Source organism: Cetorhinus maximus, chromosome 18 (assembly GCF_964194155.1).
Source record: "Cetorhinus maximus chromosome 18, sCetMax3.hap1.1, whole genome shotgun sequence".
NCBI lineage: Eukaryota > Metazoa > Chordata > Chondrichthyes > Lamniformes > Cetorhinidae > Cetorhinus > Cetorhinus maximus.
The window spans coordinates 72,239,624-72,259,509 of record NC_135896.1 but is presented as its reverse complement, the minus strand read 5'-3'; the positions used below and the strand labels follow the sequence as shown (position 1 = coordinate 72,259,509).

Here is a 19,886-nt window from a genome sequence, read left to right as displayed (position 1 = left end):
GTAATGTAGCATTCTGTAGTCTCTCTGTAATGTTATAATCATCTGCTTTTCTTTTCTTCCTGTCCAAGTGGGTAACTTTACATTTTCCCACATTATACCCCGTCCACCAAATTTTTGCCCACTCACTTAACCTATTTATTTCCCTTTGCAGACTCTTTCTATCCTCCTCACAGCCCCTACCTGTCTTTGTATCATGTGCAAATTTGGCTACAATACAGGTTGGTGCCTTCATCCAAGTCATTAATGTAGATTGTGAATAGCCAAGGCCCCAACACTGATCTCTGTGGCATTCCATTAGCTAGCTAGCTAACCTGAAAATAACCCACTTATCGCGATTCTCTGTTTCCTGTTAGTTAGTCAGTCCACTATACTTGCTGGTGTATCACCTACAACGCTACCAGCTTTTAGCTTGTGTAATAACCTTCTGTGGGGGGACCTTATCCAAATACACTATATTTACTGGTTTCCCTTTATCCATCCTGCTCATTAATCCTCAAAGAACTCTAATAAATTTGTCAAACATGATTTACCTGTCATAAAACCATTTTGACTTTGCCTGATTGTATTGTAATTTTCTATATGTTCTACTACTACCTCTTTTATAATAGGTTCTAGCATTTTCCCAATGACAGATGTTAGGCTAACTGGCCTGTAGGTTTCTGGTTTCTGTCTCCCTCCTTTCTTTAATAGTGCTGTTGCAGCTTTCCAACTTTCCAGAATTCAGGGAATTTTGGAAGGTTACAATTACTGCATCCACTTTCTTTAAGACCTTGGGTGCAGGCCAACAGATCCAGATGTGCCTTTTGCCACTGAGCTTGCACACACTTTGTAACCAAAATAATGTCCTGGTTAACAAAAATGGTTTGATTATTTAAAAGCAAAATACTGTGGATGCTGGAAATATGAAGCAAAAACAAAAATTGCTGGAAAAACTCAGCAGGTCTGACAGAAGAAGAGTCATACGGACTCGAAACGTTAACTCTGTCTTTCTCTCCACAGATGCTGTCAGACCTGAGTTTTTCCAGCAATTTTTGTTTTTGTTTTTGGTTTTGGTTTGATTATTTATTTGTTTATTTGTGGGACTTTGTGTGCTAAACTGTTTCACATTCCCTGACGTAGCTACAGTAAAACTTTTGAAAGTGTATCAAAAATGAATTTGTTGTCAATTAGAATCAAACAAGGATATAGGTTAATGGAGCAGGTGAAATAATGGCAAACACAATTTAATATAGAGAAATGTGAAATAACACATTTCGTGAACAAGAACAGTGGAAAAATATTTTCCTTTTCAGCTGGAAGAACATATAGTCAATGCATAGATCGATAATGGGATTTCTGGATTTTATACATCAGGACATTGAATGTGAAAGCAATGAAATGCTGCTGAATCCAGTGTCCATTTGTTTGTGAAGTGCTTTGTAACGTTCTGAGGAAGTGAACAGCATTGTCTAAGGCATTTGCAATTCAGGCGAACCCAATTAAATAAAGGATGTGGGAGAGCAATGGCAAAGGATACATTCAGATCCTATGGATTACCATCAGGAATGGGAGGTTACTGTTTTAAATAAAAATTCAAAAATTGGGGCTGTTTTTCACTAGACCCGAAAAGTTTAAAACAAAATGGTCTGATAAAGCTTTACAAAATTACGGAAGGTTTCAATAGGGTAAATAATGGAAATTACTTCCACTGGTTCATGAATAGTAACAAAGGTCAGTATTTTTATACATTTTTCTTAGAGGGAAGAAAACCCTGCTGGAATGTTATGTTTACAAAATCTTTTTTAGGCTTTGAGTGAACGTTTTAGTGGAGAAATTGCAGATGACCAAATGGCTCACAGTTGCTTCTTCCCTGATGAATATTTCACTTGCTCCTGCACATGCCTCAGCTGTGGGTAAGCGATTATGTATATTTTTAATAATGTGGTGGTAATTTTAGCGAAATGTGGTGGTAATTGAGGTTCAGTAGGGGAGGAAGAACTGGTTTTTGGCAATGCACTTATGGGCCAGGATTTCGCCCTCTCCGGGCAGGCTGGGCGGGGACGGTCGGGAAGCCGACTGCCACCCGCAGTTGGGGCCGGACCGTGGTTTCATGCTGGCGGGCCAATTAAGGCCTGCCCAGTGTGAAACACGTGCGGCAGTGCTCACGCTGCTTGTGTGGTGGGGTGAGGGAGGGCAAGAGCACAAGTTCACGCGTACATGCTGGAAAAGCTCCCTGAGGCACAGAGCTGCCTCAGGGAGATAAAAACATGAAAAATTAAAAATAAAGATTTTTAAAATGTTATAAAACATGTCCCCCTCATATGATTCTGTCACATAAGCAGGGACATGTTATTAATAAAATGTTAAAATTTTTACTTTGTTTTTACTTACTGTTGTAAACCTCATCCTGCCTGTGGATGAGGTTTCCTAAAAAATGCTAAGGTCGCTTGGCCTTTTTGCCTGCCCGCCGACCATAAGGTTGGACGGGCAGCGAAAAATTTCTTTCAATTATAACTTTAATGGCCTTAACAGGCCTTTTAATTGTTGGCGAGTGCGGTGCCGACTCCAGCGCGCGCCCGCCAACCGAAATATTACGCTCGCCCAACGTCATTGTGCATCATTTTGCGCTCGGTCAGATCGGGCACGCGCCCAACTGCAAGCGTTATATTCTGGCCATGGTGAGCCTAGAATTGTGGCCATGCACAGCAATGGAAGCTTAGTCTAATTAACCTTTAATTATAATGGGTGAATTGGTTGGAGGGGTAAGTTATCATGTTAGCATCCTATTGATTACTAACCCTGCATCACTCTGATTTAATAAAATGTTAACTCATTATTTAAATCTACAAATTCTCTTTAACATGTTAGAATGTTCATATATTAAAATTTATTGTGACTGGGCTGAGGATTAAACCAGCACAAGCTTCAACAATGGCAAGTGTAAAAGTATAACTGAGTTTTTAAGAAATCCACTATTGCAGGAACTCCCTTTCTCAGTTGGTGTGGCAGCATTTGTGGAGAAAGAAACAGAGATAATGTTTCAAATCTTTTGATGACTTTTCGTCCTTTTTTTGAACTTGGATGCAGCTCTTCAGTGAGCATAGCAAACCAAAAGACAGAAATAAAAGCAGAAAATGCTGGGAAACTTTCAGCAGGTTTGGCAGGACCTGTGAAGGAAGAAACAGGGTTAACATTTCAGACTGATGACCTTTTTTCAGAACTAGAGAAAATTTAAGATGTAATAGTTTTTAAGAAAGGCAGGGAAAGTATGTTAGGGGAGAGAATAACATAACAGAAGGTCTGGAGCAGGGTTGAGGGAAGGAGAGAATAAATGGAAAAAGGGATGATGGTGCAAGGCAATGGGGTGGTAATGGGACAAATAAGAAACAAAAGATTTGTCTAGAGGAAATGAAAATGGGAAAAACAATCGTCACCAACTGTTACCATCCAAAAGAAAAGAAAAGAAATTAAAAGAAAAAATGGGCCCAGGGATTGACCTGAAAGCTGTGAAATGTCTAGGTGAAAGATGAGGTACTGTTCCTTGGGCTTATGTCCAGTTCACTGGGGAAGTGGTCGACCAATGTCAGAGTGGTAGTGTGGCAGAGAATTAAAATGATGAGTGACTGAAAGCTCAGGGTCCCTCAGATGTTTTGCAAAGAGGTCACCCAGTTTGCATTTGGTTTCCCCAGAATAGAGGAGACTGCATTGAGCAATGAATACAGTCTGCTAAATTGGAAGAAGCAAAGTAAATTGCTGTTTCACTTGGAAAGAATGTTTGACACCTTGGACAGTGAAAAGGGATAAGGTAAAAGGACAGATGTTGCATTGCCTGTGTATGCCTGGGAGGGGGACAAGGTGTTGGGAGTGACTGAGAAGTGGACCAGGGTGTTGAAGAGGGAGTGGGGAAAAGGGTAAGGGAGGGAGCATGTGTTTGGAGGTGGCATCACACTGGAGGTGGCAGAAATGGCTGGGAATGATTTGATGAATGTGGAGGCTGTTGGGATGGAAGGTGAGGACAGGGGGAGCCTTATTGTGGTTCTAAGGGTATGGGGAAGGGAGTGAAAGCATAAGTGCAGGAAATGGAACAGACATGGTTGAGGGCCCATCAACCAAGCCGGAGGTAGATCAGTTGAGGGAAAAGGAAGACATATCAGAAATGCTGGTATGGACAGTTGCATCCTCAGAACGATGTGACGGTATTATGAATGCGAAGTTTATAAGATTATTAAGGATGTGATAACAGGACACTTAGAAAATATCAAAGGGATTAGAAAAAGTCAACATGGATTTATGAAAGGGAAATCATGTTTGACAAACCTGGAGTCCTTTGAATACGTAATTATCAGAATAGATAAGGGAGAACTAGTGGACGTGGTGTATTTGGATTTTCAGAAAGCTTTTGATAAAGTCCCATATAAGAAGATTGTGGTACTGATGCTTGCGTTACCCCACTAGTCACAGCTTGCCAACCTGAGAATGATCCTGTGGGGTACCTTATCGAAAGCCTTCTAAAAATCCAAATACACCACATCCAATGGTTCTCCCTTACTGATTCTGCTAGTGACATCCTCAAAAAATCCAACAGGTTTGCAAAACGTGGCTCCCCTTTCATAAATCCATGTTGACTCTGCCCAGTCTCACCATCATTTTCTAAGTGCCCAATTATCACACCCTTTATAATAGATTCTAGTACTGATGTCAGGCTAACAGGTGTAAGAGGTTATCTTATCTTAAGAGGAAAGATTGAGCAGGTTAGGCTTATACCCATTGGAATTTAGAAGAATGAGAGGTGATCTTATTGAAACATAAAAGCTCCTGAGGGGACTTGACAGGGTGGATGCTGAGAGGATGTTTCCACTTGTGGGGGAGTCTAGAACCAGGGGATTAAAGCAAAATACGGCAGATGCTGGAAATCTGAAACAAAAACAGAAAATGCTGGAAAAACTCAGCAGGTCTAACAGCATCCATGGAGAGAGAAACAGAGTTAATGTAAGACTCTTCAGAGCTACCTGAAGAAATGACATGGACTTGAAATGTTAACCCCGTTTTTCTCTTAGAACCAAGGGACGCAGTTTAAAAATTAGGGGGCTCCCATTTAAGACTGAGATAAGGAGAAATTTTTTCTGAAGCTCATTAATCTGTGAAATTCTCTTTGCCAGAATGCAGTGGAGACTAGATATTTGAATATGTTCAAGGCTGAGTTGGATAGATTTTTGATCAGCAAGGGAGTTTAGGGTTAAAGGGGGGCAGACAGGAAAGTGAGGTTGAGGCTGCAATCAAATCAGCCATGTTTGTATCAAATGGCAGAGTGGGCTCGAGGGGATCCAATTGCCTACTCCCAAATCTCATGTTCGACTTCTTTTGAAACTGTCCCCTAGTTCTAGATTCCGCCACAAGGGGAAACATCCTCTCAACATCGACCCTGTCAAGCCCCCTCAGAATCTTCAATAAGATCATGTCATTGTTCTAAATTCCATTTTAGTAGAAGCCCAACCTACTCAACCTTACACCCTAAGACAACTCCTTCATTCCAGGAATAAGCTGAGTGAATCTTCTCAACTGCCTCCAATGCAAGTAAGGGGACCAAAACTTTACACGGTACTCTTTGTGTGGTTACCAAAGCCCCATACAGTTATAGCAAGACTTCCCTACATTTATACTCAACCCCCTTGAAATAAGACCAACATTCCATTTGTATTAATTACTTGCTGTACCTGCGTGCTAACTTATTGTGACTCATGTACAAGGACATCCAGATCCATCTGTACTTGAACCTTTAGCAGTCTCTCTCCATTTAAATAATAATATGTTTTTCTAATCTTCCCACCAAAGGGCCAACCTCACATTTTCACACATACTCCATCTGCCAATTTTTTGCCTGCACACTTGACCTGTATATATCTCTTTGTATACTCTGTGTCCCCCTCAAAACTTGCTTTCCTACTTTGTATCATCAGAATATTTGGCTACAATACACTGGATTCCATCATCCAAGTCATTAATATAGATTGCAAATAATTGTGGCCCCAGCACTGAACCCTGTGGAAATCTGATCCCCACAGCATCAGACATCTTCTTTCCCTTCCACCCCCAGCACAGCAACTCATGTCTCCCCCTGCTGCATCTGAGGAGTGCAGCCAAAGCCAGGTCCATAGCACCGCAGCAGCTGTACAGGGTTGTACAAGGAGGACTGGAAGAGCAATAGGGGTGGGTGATTTAATAGATAGGGAAATAGATGGTTTTTGTTGTACATATTTTTAGAGCTGTATATCTATATCACTTCACTCCTGAGCTCTGCTGAATAAACGTGAAGACGTGAGTCCAGGAGGTGAATGCATGGCTGGAAAGATGGTGGGGATCTTTAGATTCTTGGGACATTGGGACCGCCTCTGGGGGTGATGAGACCTGTCCAGGCCGATGGGTTGCGCCTAAACAGACCTGGGACTGCATTCCTTGTGGGGTGTTTGGGAAGGTTTAAACTAACTTGGCAGGGGTGTGGGAACCAGGAGATAATATCAAAGAGGAATAATAAGGTGCACAGAAATTGGGAGAGGTGATGGCATTAGAAAAAGGAGTTTTAAGTTAATAGATGGGGGTCAGACTAAGGGAGAAAGTCATTAAGTTGAAATCAGGGTTAATGTATGTGAATGCACGTAGTGTGGTAAATAATATTAGTGAGTTAAGTGTGCAGATTGTCAGGTGGGAATATGATGTTACGCCTATAACAGAGACCAGGCTCAAGGAGGGCAGTGCTGGGTGTTAAATATCCCTGAATAAAAGGTGCTCAGGAAAGATAGGAAAGGAAGAAAAGGGGGAGGTGGAGGTATCGATTAAGGAGAGCATTGCAGTGCTGGAGAAAGAAGATGCCCCAGAAGGGTCAAGGACAGAATAGATTTGGCTAGAGCTAAGGAACAAAAAATGTGCAGTTACATTTCTCAGTGTAGCCTATAGGCCATCAACTTGTGGGAAGGATGTGGAAGAACAAATTTGCAAGGACATTATAGAGGCACAGAAATTATAGAGTAGTTATAATGGGGGCATTTAATTATCCGAATATAGACTGGGATAGTAGTGGTGTAAAGGGCAGAGAGAACCTGAATTCCTAGAGTGTGTTCAGGAAAATTTTCCACAGGAGCATGTTTCCAGTCCTATGAGAAAGGCGGCACTACTAGACCTGGTTCTTGGGAATGGGTGAGCCACATGGATCAGATGTCATTAGGAGAACATTTAGGGGACTGTGATCATTATATCATAAAGTTTAGGCTGACTATGGAAAAAGACAAAGCACAGTCCATAGGAAGAATAATTAACTGGGGGAAAGCCGACTTCAATCAGGTAAGAACAGATCTGGGCTGAATTAGTTGGAGTCAAAGATTGGCAGGAAAAATGGTAGGTGAACAATTTGCTACCTTCAAAGACGAGAGAGCTCGGGCATAGTCAAGGTCTATTCCTTGAAAAGGGAAGTACAAAGGGTAGGACAAAGAAATCCAGAGCTCCCTGGATGAAAAAAGAGATAAAGATTAATATTAAGAAGAAAAAGTGTGCTTATGACAGATGTCAGGTAGAAAATGCAATTAAGAACCAGGCTGAATGTGGAAGGATCAGAGGGGAAATGAGAAAACAAATAAGAGAGGAAAGGAGAGAGTATGAAAAGAGACTGGCTGCTAACATAAAAGGGAATCCCAAAGTCTTCAATAAGAATATAAATAGTAAAAGGGTGGTAAAAGGAGTGGGGCCGATGAGGGACCAAAAAGGGGATTTATACATGGAGACAGAGGGCATAACTGAAGTATTAAATGAATACAATGCATCTGTCTTGACCAAGGAAGAAGATGCTACTCTTGCCGTGGTGAAAGAGGAGGCCATTGAGATACTAGTAGGGTTTAAAATTTATATGGAGGAGGTATTGGATAGGCTGTCTGCACTTAAAGTTGAAAAGGCAGCAGGACCAGATGAGATTCATCCAAAGGTACTGAGGGAAGTGAGTGTGGAAATTGTGGAGGCACTAGCCATAATTTTTTGGTCTTCCTTGGACACAGTGCGGTGCCAGAAGACTGGAGAATTGCAAACATTACCCCCTTGTTCACAAAAGGATGTAAAGATAAACCCAACAACTACTGGCCAGTCTATTTAACCTGGGCGGTGGGGAAACTTTTAGAAACGATAATCTGGACAAAATCAATAGTAACATGGACAGATGCAGGTTAATTAAGTAAAGCCAGCATTGTTTTCTTAAGGGAAAATCATGTTTAACTAACTTGCTGGAGTTTTTTGAACAGGTAACAGAAAGGGTTGATGAGGGAAATGCTGTTTATGTGGTGTAGACGGACTTCCAAAAGGCATTTGGTACCTTGCCACACAACAGACTGGTGAGCAAAGCTCATAGAATAAAAGGGACAGTAACAACATGGATATGAAATTGGCTGAGTGACAGGAAACAGAGGAGTATTAATGGCTGGAGGAAGGTTTATAGTGGTGTTCCCCAGGAGTGAGTGTTTGGACCCTTGCTTTTCCTGGTATGTGATAATGACCTAGACCTTGGTTTACAGGGCACAATTTCAAAGTCTGCAGATGATATGAAACTTGGGAGCATTGTGAACTGAAGAGGATAGTGCAGAGCTTCAAAAGGATGTAGACAAATTGGTGAAATGGGCAGACAAGTGGCAGATGAAGTTCAGTGCGGGAGAAATGTGAAGCGATTCATTTTGGTAGGAAGAACATGAAGAAACAATATAAAATGAAGGGTTAAAACTCTAAATGTGGTGCAGGAGCAGAGGGACCTGAGTGTATATGTGCATAGTCAGGACAAGGTGACAAAGCGGTTAAAAAAGCATACAGTCTCCTAGGCTTTATTAATAGGGGCATAGAGTACAAGAGCAAGGACGTTATGTCGAATTTGTATGAGACACAAATTTGGTCTCAGCTGCAATATTGCGTCCAGCTCTGGGTGTCACACTTGAGGAAGGATGTGACGGCATTGGAGAAAGATTCATGAGAATGGTTCCAAGGATGAAGAACTTCAGTTATGAACATAGATCAGAGAAGTTAGCATTGTTTTCCTTGGAGAAAAGAAAGCTGAGAGGAGATTTGATGGAAGTATTCAAAATCATGAGGAGCCTGGACAGAGTAGTTTGGGAGAAACACTTCCCACTCGTCAGAGGATCGCGAATAAAAGGACACTGATTCAAAGTAATTGACAAAAGAAGCAAAAGTGATATCGGAGAAAACGTTTTCACGCAGTGGGTGGTTAAGGCCTGGAATGTAGCGCCTGCTATGGAAGCATGATTGATCAAAGTATTCAAAAGGGAATTGCACTGTTATCTGAAAAGGCAGAATGTGCAGGGCTACGGGGAGAAGGCAGGAAAATGGCATGAAGGGAATTGCTCATTCAGAGAGCCGCTTCAGACACGAAGGGTTGAATGGCCTCCTTCTATGCTGTAACAATTCTGTGATACCGTGATTCTGAGAACAGGGAGAGGCAATATAAATTAAGTGGTAGAATTCTAAAGGGGGAGCAGGAGCAAAGAGCTCTGTGCACAAATTTTTGGCAGGGTGGTTGAAAAAGTGGATGAGAAAGCATACAGGATCCTAGGCTTTATTAATAGGGATTAAGAGTACAAAAGCAAAGAAGTTATAAACCACTTTTATAAAACACTGGTTCAACCTCAAATGGAGTGATGTGTCCAATTCGGGGCATTGCACTGGAGGAAGTATGTGAAGGCTTTAGTGAGAGTTTGGAAAAAATTTATGAGAATGGTTTCAGGGATGAGGGACTTCAGCTATGTGGATGGATTGGAGGAGCTGGTGTTGTTTTCCTTGGAGAAGAGAAGGTGGAGAGGAGATTTGATAGAGATGTCCAAAATCATGATAAGTCAAGACAGAATAGGTTAAGGGAAAATGTTCCAATTGGCAGCAGGGTTGAGAACCAGAGGACACAGACTTAAGGTGATTGGCAAAAGAACCAAAGATGGCATAAGGAAAAACTTTTTTTATGTAGTGAGTGGTTGGGTTCTGGAATGCACTGCCTGAGAACGTATGGAGGCAGATTGAATCATGGCTTTGAAAAGAGAATTAGTAAGCATTTGAAGGGAAAAAAAAATTACAGGGTGACAAGGAAAGGGCCAGGGAACAGGACTAGCTAAATTGCTCTTGCAGAGTGTTTGCAAGATCGAATGGCGATTTTCTGTGCTGTAACCATTCTACAATTGTATAAAGTTTGGAATATACATTCTCTTGTCAGGTCCCCAAGTACTATATTCTTGATTTATTTGAACTTCAGGATGGCACAGAGAGGCTCAGATGGTGGTCGGTTGCTGCCTCAGACCTCCAAATAAATGGCAGTATACTTGTTTGGGAATTATTTGCATCCTTTTGCCTAGATATTTAATGTCTAGATGTCAAGTGATTTGAAATAAATTAGAAAGTGTAACAAAATAGCACTTGCTGTTTCAGAAATAGTACCCCTTTCATTCATTTATCCTGTCAATTATGAGCCATTTTAGTGTCTAGATTTGCTGATGTGTTCAATGTTGTAATGTTGCTGTGATTTAGGATTGGCTGCAAGAACAGTATGAACCATGCAAAGGATGGCGTTCCTCACGAGTCAGAAAGCCGTTGCAGTTACTCACACCAGTATGATAACAGAGTATATACCTGTAAGGTGAGTGCATTTCATATATTGACATCAATTTCAGCTACAGTGATATTCCTGTAGTTCAAATCTACCTGACACACTTACTGAAGAGTAAAGAGGGTATTTATAGACAGGGCAAGCATTCCACAGTAACAAAACTCTGCATGATCAGCATATTTCATCAATTCTGCTGGAAAATAGATTTGAGTCTTAACAACATACATTTATATAGCACATTAATGCATCAGACCATCTTAACTTTGATGGCAGACCTGAGAAATTTCAGAGAGGCGGCTGAAGGTGTGAGAAATTTCAGAGAGGCGGCTGAAGGTGTGAGCAAGGTGATAGGCTTTAAGGATATCTATTGGAGGTGAGAAGGGGATTAGGGCCTTTAGATTTAAGAGAGAGAATTCCAGAGAATGGGGAAAGGTGACTTAAAGCTCTCTTTTCATTGTACAGTAAAGTTTTTGTCTGTAAATTGATTTGCCCCTTTCAGCATAGGATTTTCTGTTAATTCCTTTTCTGAATTATTACAGAACCTATATTTTCAGAGATCCTCAGTTAATGTCAGGTAAAGAGTGGCTGCATTGGCTCATTTATCTTCCTCGTTCTTGATTAGTTAGGAGTTGATAGAAATTTTGGGACTTGAATTTTGTAATCCCTGGCCCTGGAGGCCTGTGAAGTCCATCATTACCTGAGTCAGTGGTGGACTTGGACTGAGCTGCTCTCAGGTGATCTCCTAGCTTGAAATAATCATGTCTTCATTAAAAGCCAGATTGCATCTTTGTATAATGTTTCATGGTGTATAAATTTATCGCTAACTTCCACTAATAGTCCCCTTCCAACATAACACATTTAGCTAGTGAATGAATATTTAAGAACTCCACTGATTACATGACTATGCAAAGACATAAATGAAAATCTTGAAGTTGGAAGCATTACACTTTTTTGAAGGCCCTTACAAGTTGATAAAAATGAATAATATTTGGTAAGTGTGTATTCTAATTTTGAAAGTTAGATTTTACATCTTGCATTAAATTTCAATATATGTAAACAAGTTTTAGAATTAAGAAGCACCAAATCAAATCTTATTTTCTGTACTTATAATCTGTTATTGTGATTTGAAGCTTAGGAATGGAATACTCCTTTGTCCCTCCATGTCTGTCTTCAAAGTTTTAAAAGCCTTCTGAAAACCCACCTTTACGATAAAGCTTTCAGTATGCAGTCATACCGTCATAGTTATATACAACACAGATAGTCCTCCCTAACACAGTCCCATGGCTTGGCATTCATTCTTTGTTCTGTTTTGTTTACTTATTTTTCTTCCCCACCCCCTCTGTATCAAACTTTGGACATTTTCCAGATTAAAAGCATCATATAATAGTAAGCTTGAATGAGTGCAAGGCTTGTCTATAAAGTAAAAATTTCCTGTACTTTATAATTAAACTGCTCTATTGCTTCTAACCATGTATTCAATTAATGATGTGTAAGCAAATGCTTCAGTCTCTTAAACTGATATGAACAGCATGGAACCTGGATATAAGCTCATCCCATCAGCTTTAAGAGTGATGTGATCCATTTTTGGCACAGATCTGTAACATTTTGCTACGAGCATACTAATCATAGCTGTAGAAAATTAATAGGTTTAGAATGAGGAATTGATGGTGAACTAATTTTAAAGGCACTATTTGTGATTTTGCTTTTCTCCTTATATTCATTTTTGATGGCTTATGATATTTATCAAATTGTTAGTTTAACAGGTTAGGCAAATGTGATTTCCGCCCCTTCCTACCTTTGTAATATTCTCCATATGATATAATACCTATATTTTATAATTCATATTGCAAGGGTTAAAGCAAAAAGATTTTTATCCTCATGATTCAAATGGACAGGCTTAGTTTTCATTGCCACTTAATCTCAAATAAAAGGAAAAAAAGAAGCTTTTTACCTTTGTTGGGCTTCAATTCCAAAGAGTGGGGCAACCTACCGTTATCTATCTTTGTTGGTGAGAACAGGTAGTGAGTACCAGTCAGCAATTCCTTGACCATAGAGTTCATGAAAGCCAAACCTAAACCCATTTTCATCAATGTTCCACAAATAGATATTTTCCAGAAGTATTTTGGTGGTGATTTCTAATTTTTCCCCCTCCAATCTGGAACTGCTGAAGCTATTTGCGGTATAACGGCAAAGATCTGGTTGAGATCAGTTAATGCAGTGCAGAATGAGAATTGAACTTTGCACCATTCTAGGATGATCCTGGAATCCAAAGATAGCCCTGGCTTCTTTTCTGTGCATAAACTTATCATCTTAAACCCTGCCCCCTGTCTTCTCCACCCTCACCTCCAACAGTAGGTGTGAGGAGCTCAGGGACTTATCACTGTAAGTAATGGGAAAAAGCAATGGGACTTGAGGCTGACCAGTGCCCTGGACCTGATGGCTTGCATCCTAGAGTCCTAAAAGAAGTGGCTGCTGAGATATTATTATTAATAACATTATTCCATATTCCACTGACCAGCTGCCTCAACCATTTCCCCCCTTTTCCCTTACCTCACTAGACCAAACTTCCTCTAAAGTTCTCCCCTACCCTAACCTTGAACTTGCATTATTCTTTAGTTTGTCTCCTGTCTCCCCATATGTCTTCTCCGAATTCAATTGTCCATGAAAGCAACATTCTGCTCCCTCAGTCCAATTCCCACTAAATTGCTGACCACCTAACTTCCCCTGCAGGTGCCCATGTTAGCTGATTATTAATGGTTCTCTCTCCTTAGATGACTGCTGTCATCACCTTTCCCCTTAAATAACCATCCCTTTACCCCACCAGCCTTGCAAACTAATGCCCTGTCTCCAAACTCACTTTTATTTCCAAAATCGTTTGAATGTGTTGTTGCCTTCCAAATCTGCACCTACCTTTTCCTGAAATCCACATTGGAATTCCTGTAATCAAGCTTTTGCCCCTGTTGCAATACCAAAACTGATCTTAAAGTGACAAATGACATCCTATGTGACTGTGACAAATGTAAATTATCCATCCTTATCCTTCTTGATCTGTCTGCAGCCTTTGACACGTTAGCACACCATCCTCTTCCAATGTCTCTCCACTGTCATCCAGTTGGGTGGGACTGTTCTCATCTGGTCCCACATCATTGCCTCTGGTGTCCCCCAAGGATCTATCCTTGGTGTTCTCCTATTTCTCATCTACCTGATGCCCGTCAGCGACATTGTTTGAAAACAGAGGTTTTGTTTTCACATGTGCGCTGATGACACCCAACGCTACCTCACCACTACTTCTCTCAGCTCTTCCATTGTTGCTAAATTATCAGACTGCTTGCCCAACATTCAGCACTGGATGAACAGAAATATCCTCCAATTGAATATTGGGAAGACCCCGCTACTGCCTCCATCCCTCTTTCTGCCAGCTGTCTGAGGCGTAACCAGATAGTTTTGCAACCTTGATGTCATATTTACATCTCTGTAAATTCACCCTGTCTTAGCACATTTGTTGCTGAAACCCTTCTTCATGTCTTTGTCACCATAAGGCCTGAATATCCCAAAGCGCGCCTGGCCGGCCCCCTATGTTCTACCCTCGTTTTGTAAACCTGAGGCCATTCATATTGTTGCTTGTGTCCTTACTTGCAGCAAGTCCAGTTTACCCATTATCCTTGTGCTCACCGACCTGTATTAGCTCCTGGTTAAGCTTCAATTTTAAAATTCTTATCTTTGTATTGAAACCCCTCCAACACCTTCCCTCTTTCCTGTCTCTGTAATATGCTCCAGTCCTACAACCCCACAAGATATCTGCACTCATCTAATTATGATCTCTTGAGCATCCTGATTTCAATTTAATTGTTCCACCGCTGGTGACTGTGCCTTCAGCTGCCTTGGTCCCAAGCTCTAGAATGTCCTCCCTAATCATCTCCACCTCTCTAATTCTCTCTTTAAGACATTCCGTAACCTTAAAGCTTATGTGGCTTAGTGTCAAATTTTGCTTCATAGTGCTTCTGAAAAGCACCTTGGAATATTTTACTTTGTTAATGGCACTATACAAGTTGTTGCTCACTGTTGGTGTCACTGTCAAATTTGACCAAATTTTTCCATTCAGCCATTGGAGCAGCCGAAGTGAAACTGCTGCCTACACTTTTTATTTAACAGTAAAGGATGGTTATGTCAGGTCTGATATCCTTGGCTGGGGAATAGGAGTTGTTTGAAATGGCACAAGCGTGTTTAAATTTTGATTTTATTTCAGTCCTGTTATGAGCATGGAAAAGAAGTGATTGTAGTGCCCAAAACATCTGCTTCCACAGACTCTCCTTGGTTGGGTCTCGCCATATACGCCTGGTCAGGGTGAGTGTCCAACGCCTTAATTACTTAACCACCAAATCGTACGTGCATTGAGACAGGATTAATTAAGAACCTCAAAGTAACTTTAGGAAAAAGTAATCATAACATGGCAGAATTTCACATTCAGTTTGAGAATGAGAAATGTGGGTCGATAACTTTAACCAACTCCGTCTTCATACCCTTGTGAATTTAAGTCGACTAGGAAAATAGGATAACAGGTAAGACAGTGGAGGTGCAGTGGCAGACATTTAAGGAGATACTTAATAACTCTCATCAAAGAGATATTCCATTGAGGAAGAAAGACCCCCCTAGAAGGATGCACCATCTATGGCTAACTAAGGAAGTGAAGGGTGATATCAAATTGAAAGAAAAGGTGCGCAATGCTGTGAAGATTAGTGGTAGGGTAGAAGATTGGGAAAGTTTTATAAACCAGTAAAACATGAGAACATGGGAATGTGGTGGCATGGTGGTATTGTCACTGACTAGTATTCCAGTGACCCAGGGTAATGCCTTGGGGGACCTGGGTTCGAATCCTATGAAATTTGAATTCAATAAAAATCTGGAATTAAAAGTCTGATGACGACCATGAAACCATTGCCAATTGTCATAAAAACCCACCTAGTTCCCTAATATCCTTTCGGGAAGGAAATCTGCTGCCTTCATGTGACTCCAGACCCAGACTCTTACATGCCCTCTGAACAAGGGCAATTAGGGATGGGCAATAAATGCTGGCCTAGCCAGTGACGCCCACATCCCATGAATGAGTAAAAAAAAACTTTTTAAAAAAGACAGAAATTCAAGTGCGAGAGAAAAGGAAAGGAGTAGCTAAAGTGAGCCCCTTATAGGGTGAGCCAGGGGAATTATTAAAGGGAAATGAGGAAATGACAGAAGCTTTGTACATCAGAGTATTTTGTACATCGCCACAGTAGAAGACACAAAATACACCCCAAAAATAGTTAAAAATTGAGTGAAAATGGAGGGAGGAACTTAGAACTATCACGATTACAAGAGAAAAAGTAATGGGACTTGAGGCCGAGAAGTGCCCTGGACCTGATGGCTTGCATCCTAGAGCCCTAAAAGAAGTGGCTGCTGAGATAATGGATGCATTGGTTGCAATCTTCCAAAATTCCTTAGATTCTGATAAGACCCCAGCTGATTGGAAACAGCAAATGTAACACTTCTATTCAAGAAAGGAAAAAGACAGAATGCAGGAAACTATAGGCCAGTTAGCCTAACATTGTCATTGGGAAAATGCTAGAAGCCATTATGAGAGGTAGTAGCAAAACATTTCAAAAATCATAATACAATCAGAAAGAGTCGATGTGGTTTTGTGAGGGATAAATTGTGTTTGACAATTGTTATGATCCCAGCTGATGTTAACACTGGACAAATCAGATCCCAGAGTGAAACCTGGCTTGGTTTAACTTAGCAAACACATGAGTTTCCTAAACTCAGTTCCCCAGCAGGCTTGTAAGATTTCTTCTTAGAGAGATTAGGCCTCCTGTCTGCACTCTCTGGCATACATATACTAACTGACCTCTCTTCTGTGTTTCCCTGTCTCTGTCCCTGGACCCCTATTGCTAGGCAACGGTACAGTTTTTTTCTGACTTTTTTTAACTTCACTAAACTACCAACTCCTTGGTAACCCATCTCTTCACATCAAGAATTGTCAAACCTCATTAAAAATGCATGTATACAAACAAGGCCCTAGATTTCCTGGCAGCCACTCACAGAAACCTCTAAATGAACTAAAACTAGAGGACTGGCTAACTAACAGGAAACAGAGGGTAGAATTTTCCATGCCCGCTGGCATTGGGCGTTCGGCGGCTTGAGCTGACAATATGGTGAGAAGGCCAGAATCAGTTTCATGGTGCTGTGACCAGTTTGCAATCGTCCGCTCAGCCCATCGATGGCAGGCCACATTTCCTGCCATTGGACATTGGGAACCTCATTGTATTACACCTGTGTCTCATTATAAGGCCAGCCCGTCGGAATCATTCCACCCGCCCACGCCGGTGGGAAAACACATCGGTGCAGAACACGTCTTGACAAGTGTGATGTGCAGAAGCGGGACTTACCGCCAGAGCCTTGCTCACATCGCAGACATCCGAGGAGCAGAAGATGCTGGAGCCAACAGCAATGGCACACTGGAGGAATATCCATGGCATGCTGGGTGGATTCTCATGGACATGGCTATGCCACAGTGCAACCCACAGAATTTGGAAAGTCACCATTAAGGGTCTGCCCACAACGGATGATGGTTGAGAGGGTGGAGAGGAAGGTCCAGCTGTGTTTGGGACAGGAAGATGTATTGGGGGGTGGGAAGTGAAGGTCCAGGATCGTTGGGAGTCGGGGAGCAAAAGTGTCGGGCTGAGGTTGGGGGGGTGAACAAAGGTGTCAGGAGACGAGGGGGGAGTGGAAGGCGTAAGAGATTGAGTTTAGAGGAGGGGAAGGAGTCCAGGGGAGGAAGGAGTGCTGAAGTGTTTTGTCATTTACTAACAATTTAGAAAACAAGCGCCCACACACCCCTATCTGCTCCCTGTGTAAAACCGGAAGGGGCCCTTATTCTTTTTCTACACCAGAGGGCAATACATACAGGACTTAGCACATCTAATGGCAGGTTTTTTATATAGCACTTATTTTTAACTAAAATGTCCTTTTACAAAAAAGCATAAACCTTAAACAAAAACATCAGAAGTGTGGAGAGGAGAGGGAGTGCAGCGGAAGGATAGGGGTGTGGAGAGTGGAGGAAGGAATGTGGAGAGGGGAAGGAGCCAGGCTGGAGGAAGGACTCAGTCTGGAGGAAGGGCCAAGGGTGGCGGAAGGAGTCGGGAGGGGGAAGGACCAGGGAGTGGGGGGTGAGTCTGGGGTCGGGGGGAAAGGGTTCCAATGGCAGGAGTCAATGCATTTGTGAGACAGTGCTTGCACAAGACTCTGAAAGGCCCTGCCACACAGACACTTCTCCCTCCAGATTCACTCGTTAGCCAGCTGCTCCTTCTGCGGTGACAGAGGACAAGGTTGAGGGGCTCACAGACAAAGGGGACTCGGAGGGCAAGGACAACCTCTGAGATTACTGAGTGGATGATCAAGGGATGTCCAGCTGCTGCTCCCCCTGCCTTCAGGTTCTCAGGGACCCCGGCCTGACTCCTTGAGGGGAAGGAGCACCAGGAGGGCAGGTCGAGGTGCCCTGTTTCCCTCTCGCGTTGCCACTGCAAGAGCTCAGCTATGGCTCCCACAATCAAGTGCAGGCCCACACACATCTCTGTGTTCTGCTGGACCAGGGTCTCCGTGGCGCCTGCCATCCTCCCCATGGTGACCTCCATATATGCACATGTGGGCACCACTTTATCAGAGAGCAGGCTGACGCACTCCTCCGACTCGCAGGCCGCTCTGTTAAGAGCTTTCAACACCTCTGCGTGGTGTTCCCACGCTTTCTGTCGACTCTCCAGGATGAGTTGGTAGGCCTTATCCGGAGGTTCATCATCCGACTCGGACCTCACAGATGTCTGTTCCCCAGCAGTCATCCAAGTTGGGGAGTGTGGTAAACGGTGTAAATTTCAAAATTTTGGAGGATTGGCAAACAGTGAACATACGAATTAGGAGCAGGAGTAGGCCATCGGCCCCTTGATACAAATTGTTTTCAACAAGTCCTAGATAGGCTAGCAGAGTGAGCAAACAAGTGACAGATGGAATTTAATATAGAGAAGTGTGAGGTGATGCATTTTGGCGGAAGAGATAGGGAGAGGCAATATAGGCTTAATGGCACAGTTCTAAAGAGTGCGCAGGAACAGAGGGATCTGAGGATGCATGTGCACCAATCTTTGAAGGTGGCAGGACATGACTGGGAGCGTGGATAGCAAAGCATTCGGGATCTTGGGCTTCATAAATAGAGGCATTGAGTACAAAAACAGGGAAGTTATGATGATCCCATATAAAGCTCCAGTTCTGGTGACCACACTTTAGAAAAGATGCCTGAGAGCGTGTAGTGGAGATTTACCAGAATGGTTTTTGGGATAGGATGATTTAGTTACAAGGCTAGGTTGGAAAGGCTGGGGTTGATCTTCTTGGAACAAAGGAGATTAAGGGAGATTTGATAGAGATGTACAAGATTATGACAGGCTTAGATAAGTTAAACAAGAACAAACTCTTCCCATTAGCTGATGGTACAAGGACTAGGAGTCACAGATTTAAGATTTTGCAGGGGGAGTATGAGGAAGAATTTTTTACACAGTGAGTGTAATCATCTGGAATTGCTGCACATGAGGATGGCAGAAGCAGAAAGAACCAAAACGAAATTGGATGGCCACTTGAAGGCAATAAACTTGCAGGGCTATGGGAATCGCGCGAGGTAATGAGACTGACTGGATTGCTCCGTGGGGAGCTGGCATGGACCATCTCTTGTGCTGTTCAATGACAGCAGAAATACAATTCAATGTACAATGCAAGACATCAACAAAATATTGTTGAAGAACAATATTTGATTGTAAACAGAAATGCGCTACAGACATGAGACATCTCTGGAGGATGTGTGAAGGAACTGTGCAAAGATGGATTCCCTTGAACATCCTCTCCACTTGTGCTTTCGCTCTCTCATGCTTTTCTAGATTCAAACTACATCATGGCGTGTTCCAAAATATTTTTCCCTTTAAGTCCTTGAATTGAATGAAATGTTTCATTTAAATCACCTCATTCTAATTGCAACACAAATTCAGTGATTTATTCTTTCCTGTGTTGTTTGATGTAGTAGAACTGCATTTATCAGGTAAAGCATGCTTCCTGAAGGAAGTGAGACATTTTGCTTTCATCCCTTTACCTTAAAATAATAAAGGAATGGTGTAGATAACAATAGGAATGTGTCTAATGTGATCAAATGATCAGGCCACCATGTGAGTTGCCAGCTTTTAAATGAAATTATGGCAGTTATAAAAGCCAACAA

General features: G+C 42.0%; 1 protein-coding gene across 2 annotated transcripts in view; it reads left to right on the top strand.

Moving 5' to 3' along the window:
• The window catches only part of zfyve1 (zinc finger, FYVE domain containing 1), a 108,168-nt gene that overhangs the window by 30,696 nt on the left and 57,586 nt on the right, over nt 1–19,886 (top strand). For both annotated transcript variants that reach the window (XM_078562910.1, XM_078562912.1), the window contains exons 4-6: nt 1,786–1,892; nt 10,531–10,639; nt 14,856–14,953. In XM_078562910.1, coding sequence (XP_078419036.1) covers nt 1,786–1,892; nt 10,531–10,639; nt 14,856–14,953 — 314 coding nt within the window. The remainder of the gene's footprint in view (nt 1–1,785; nt 1,893–10,530; nt 10,640–14,855; nt 14,954–19,886) is intronic.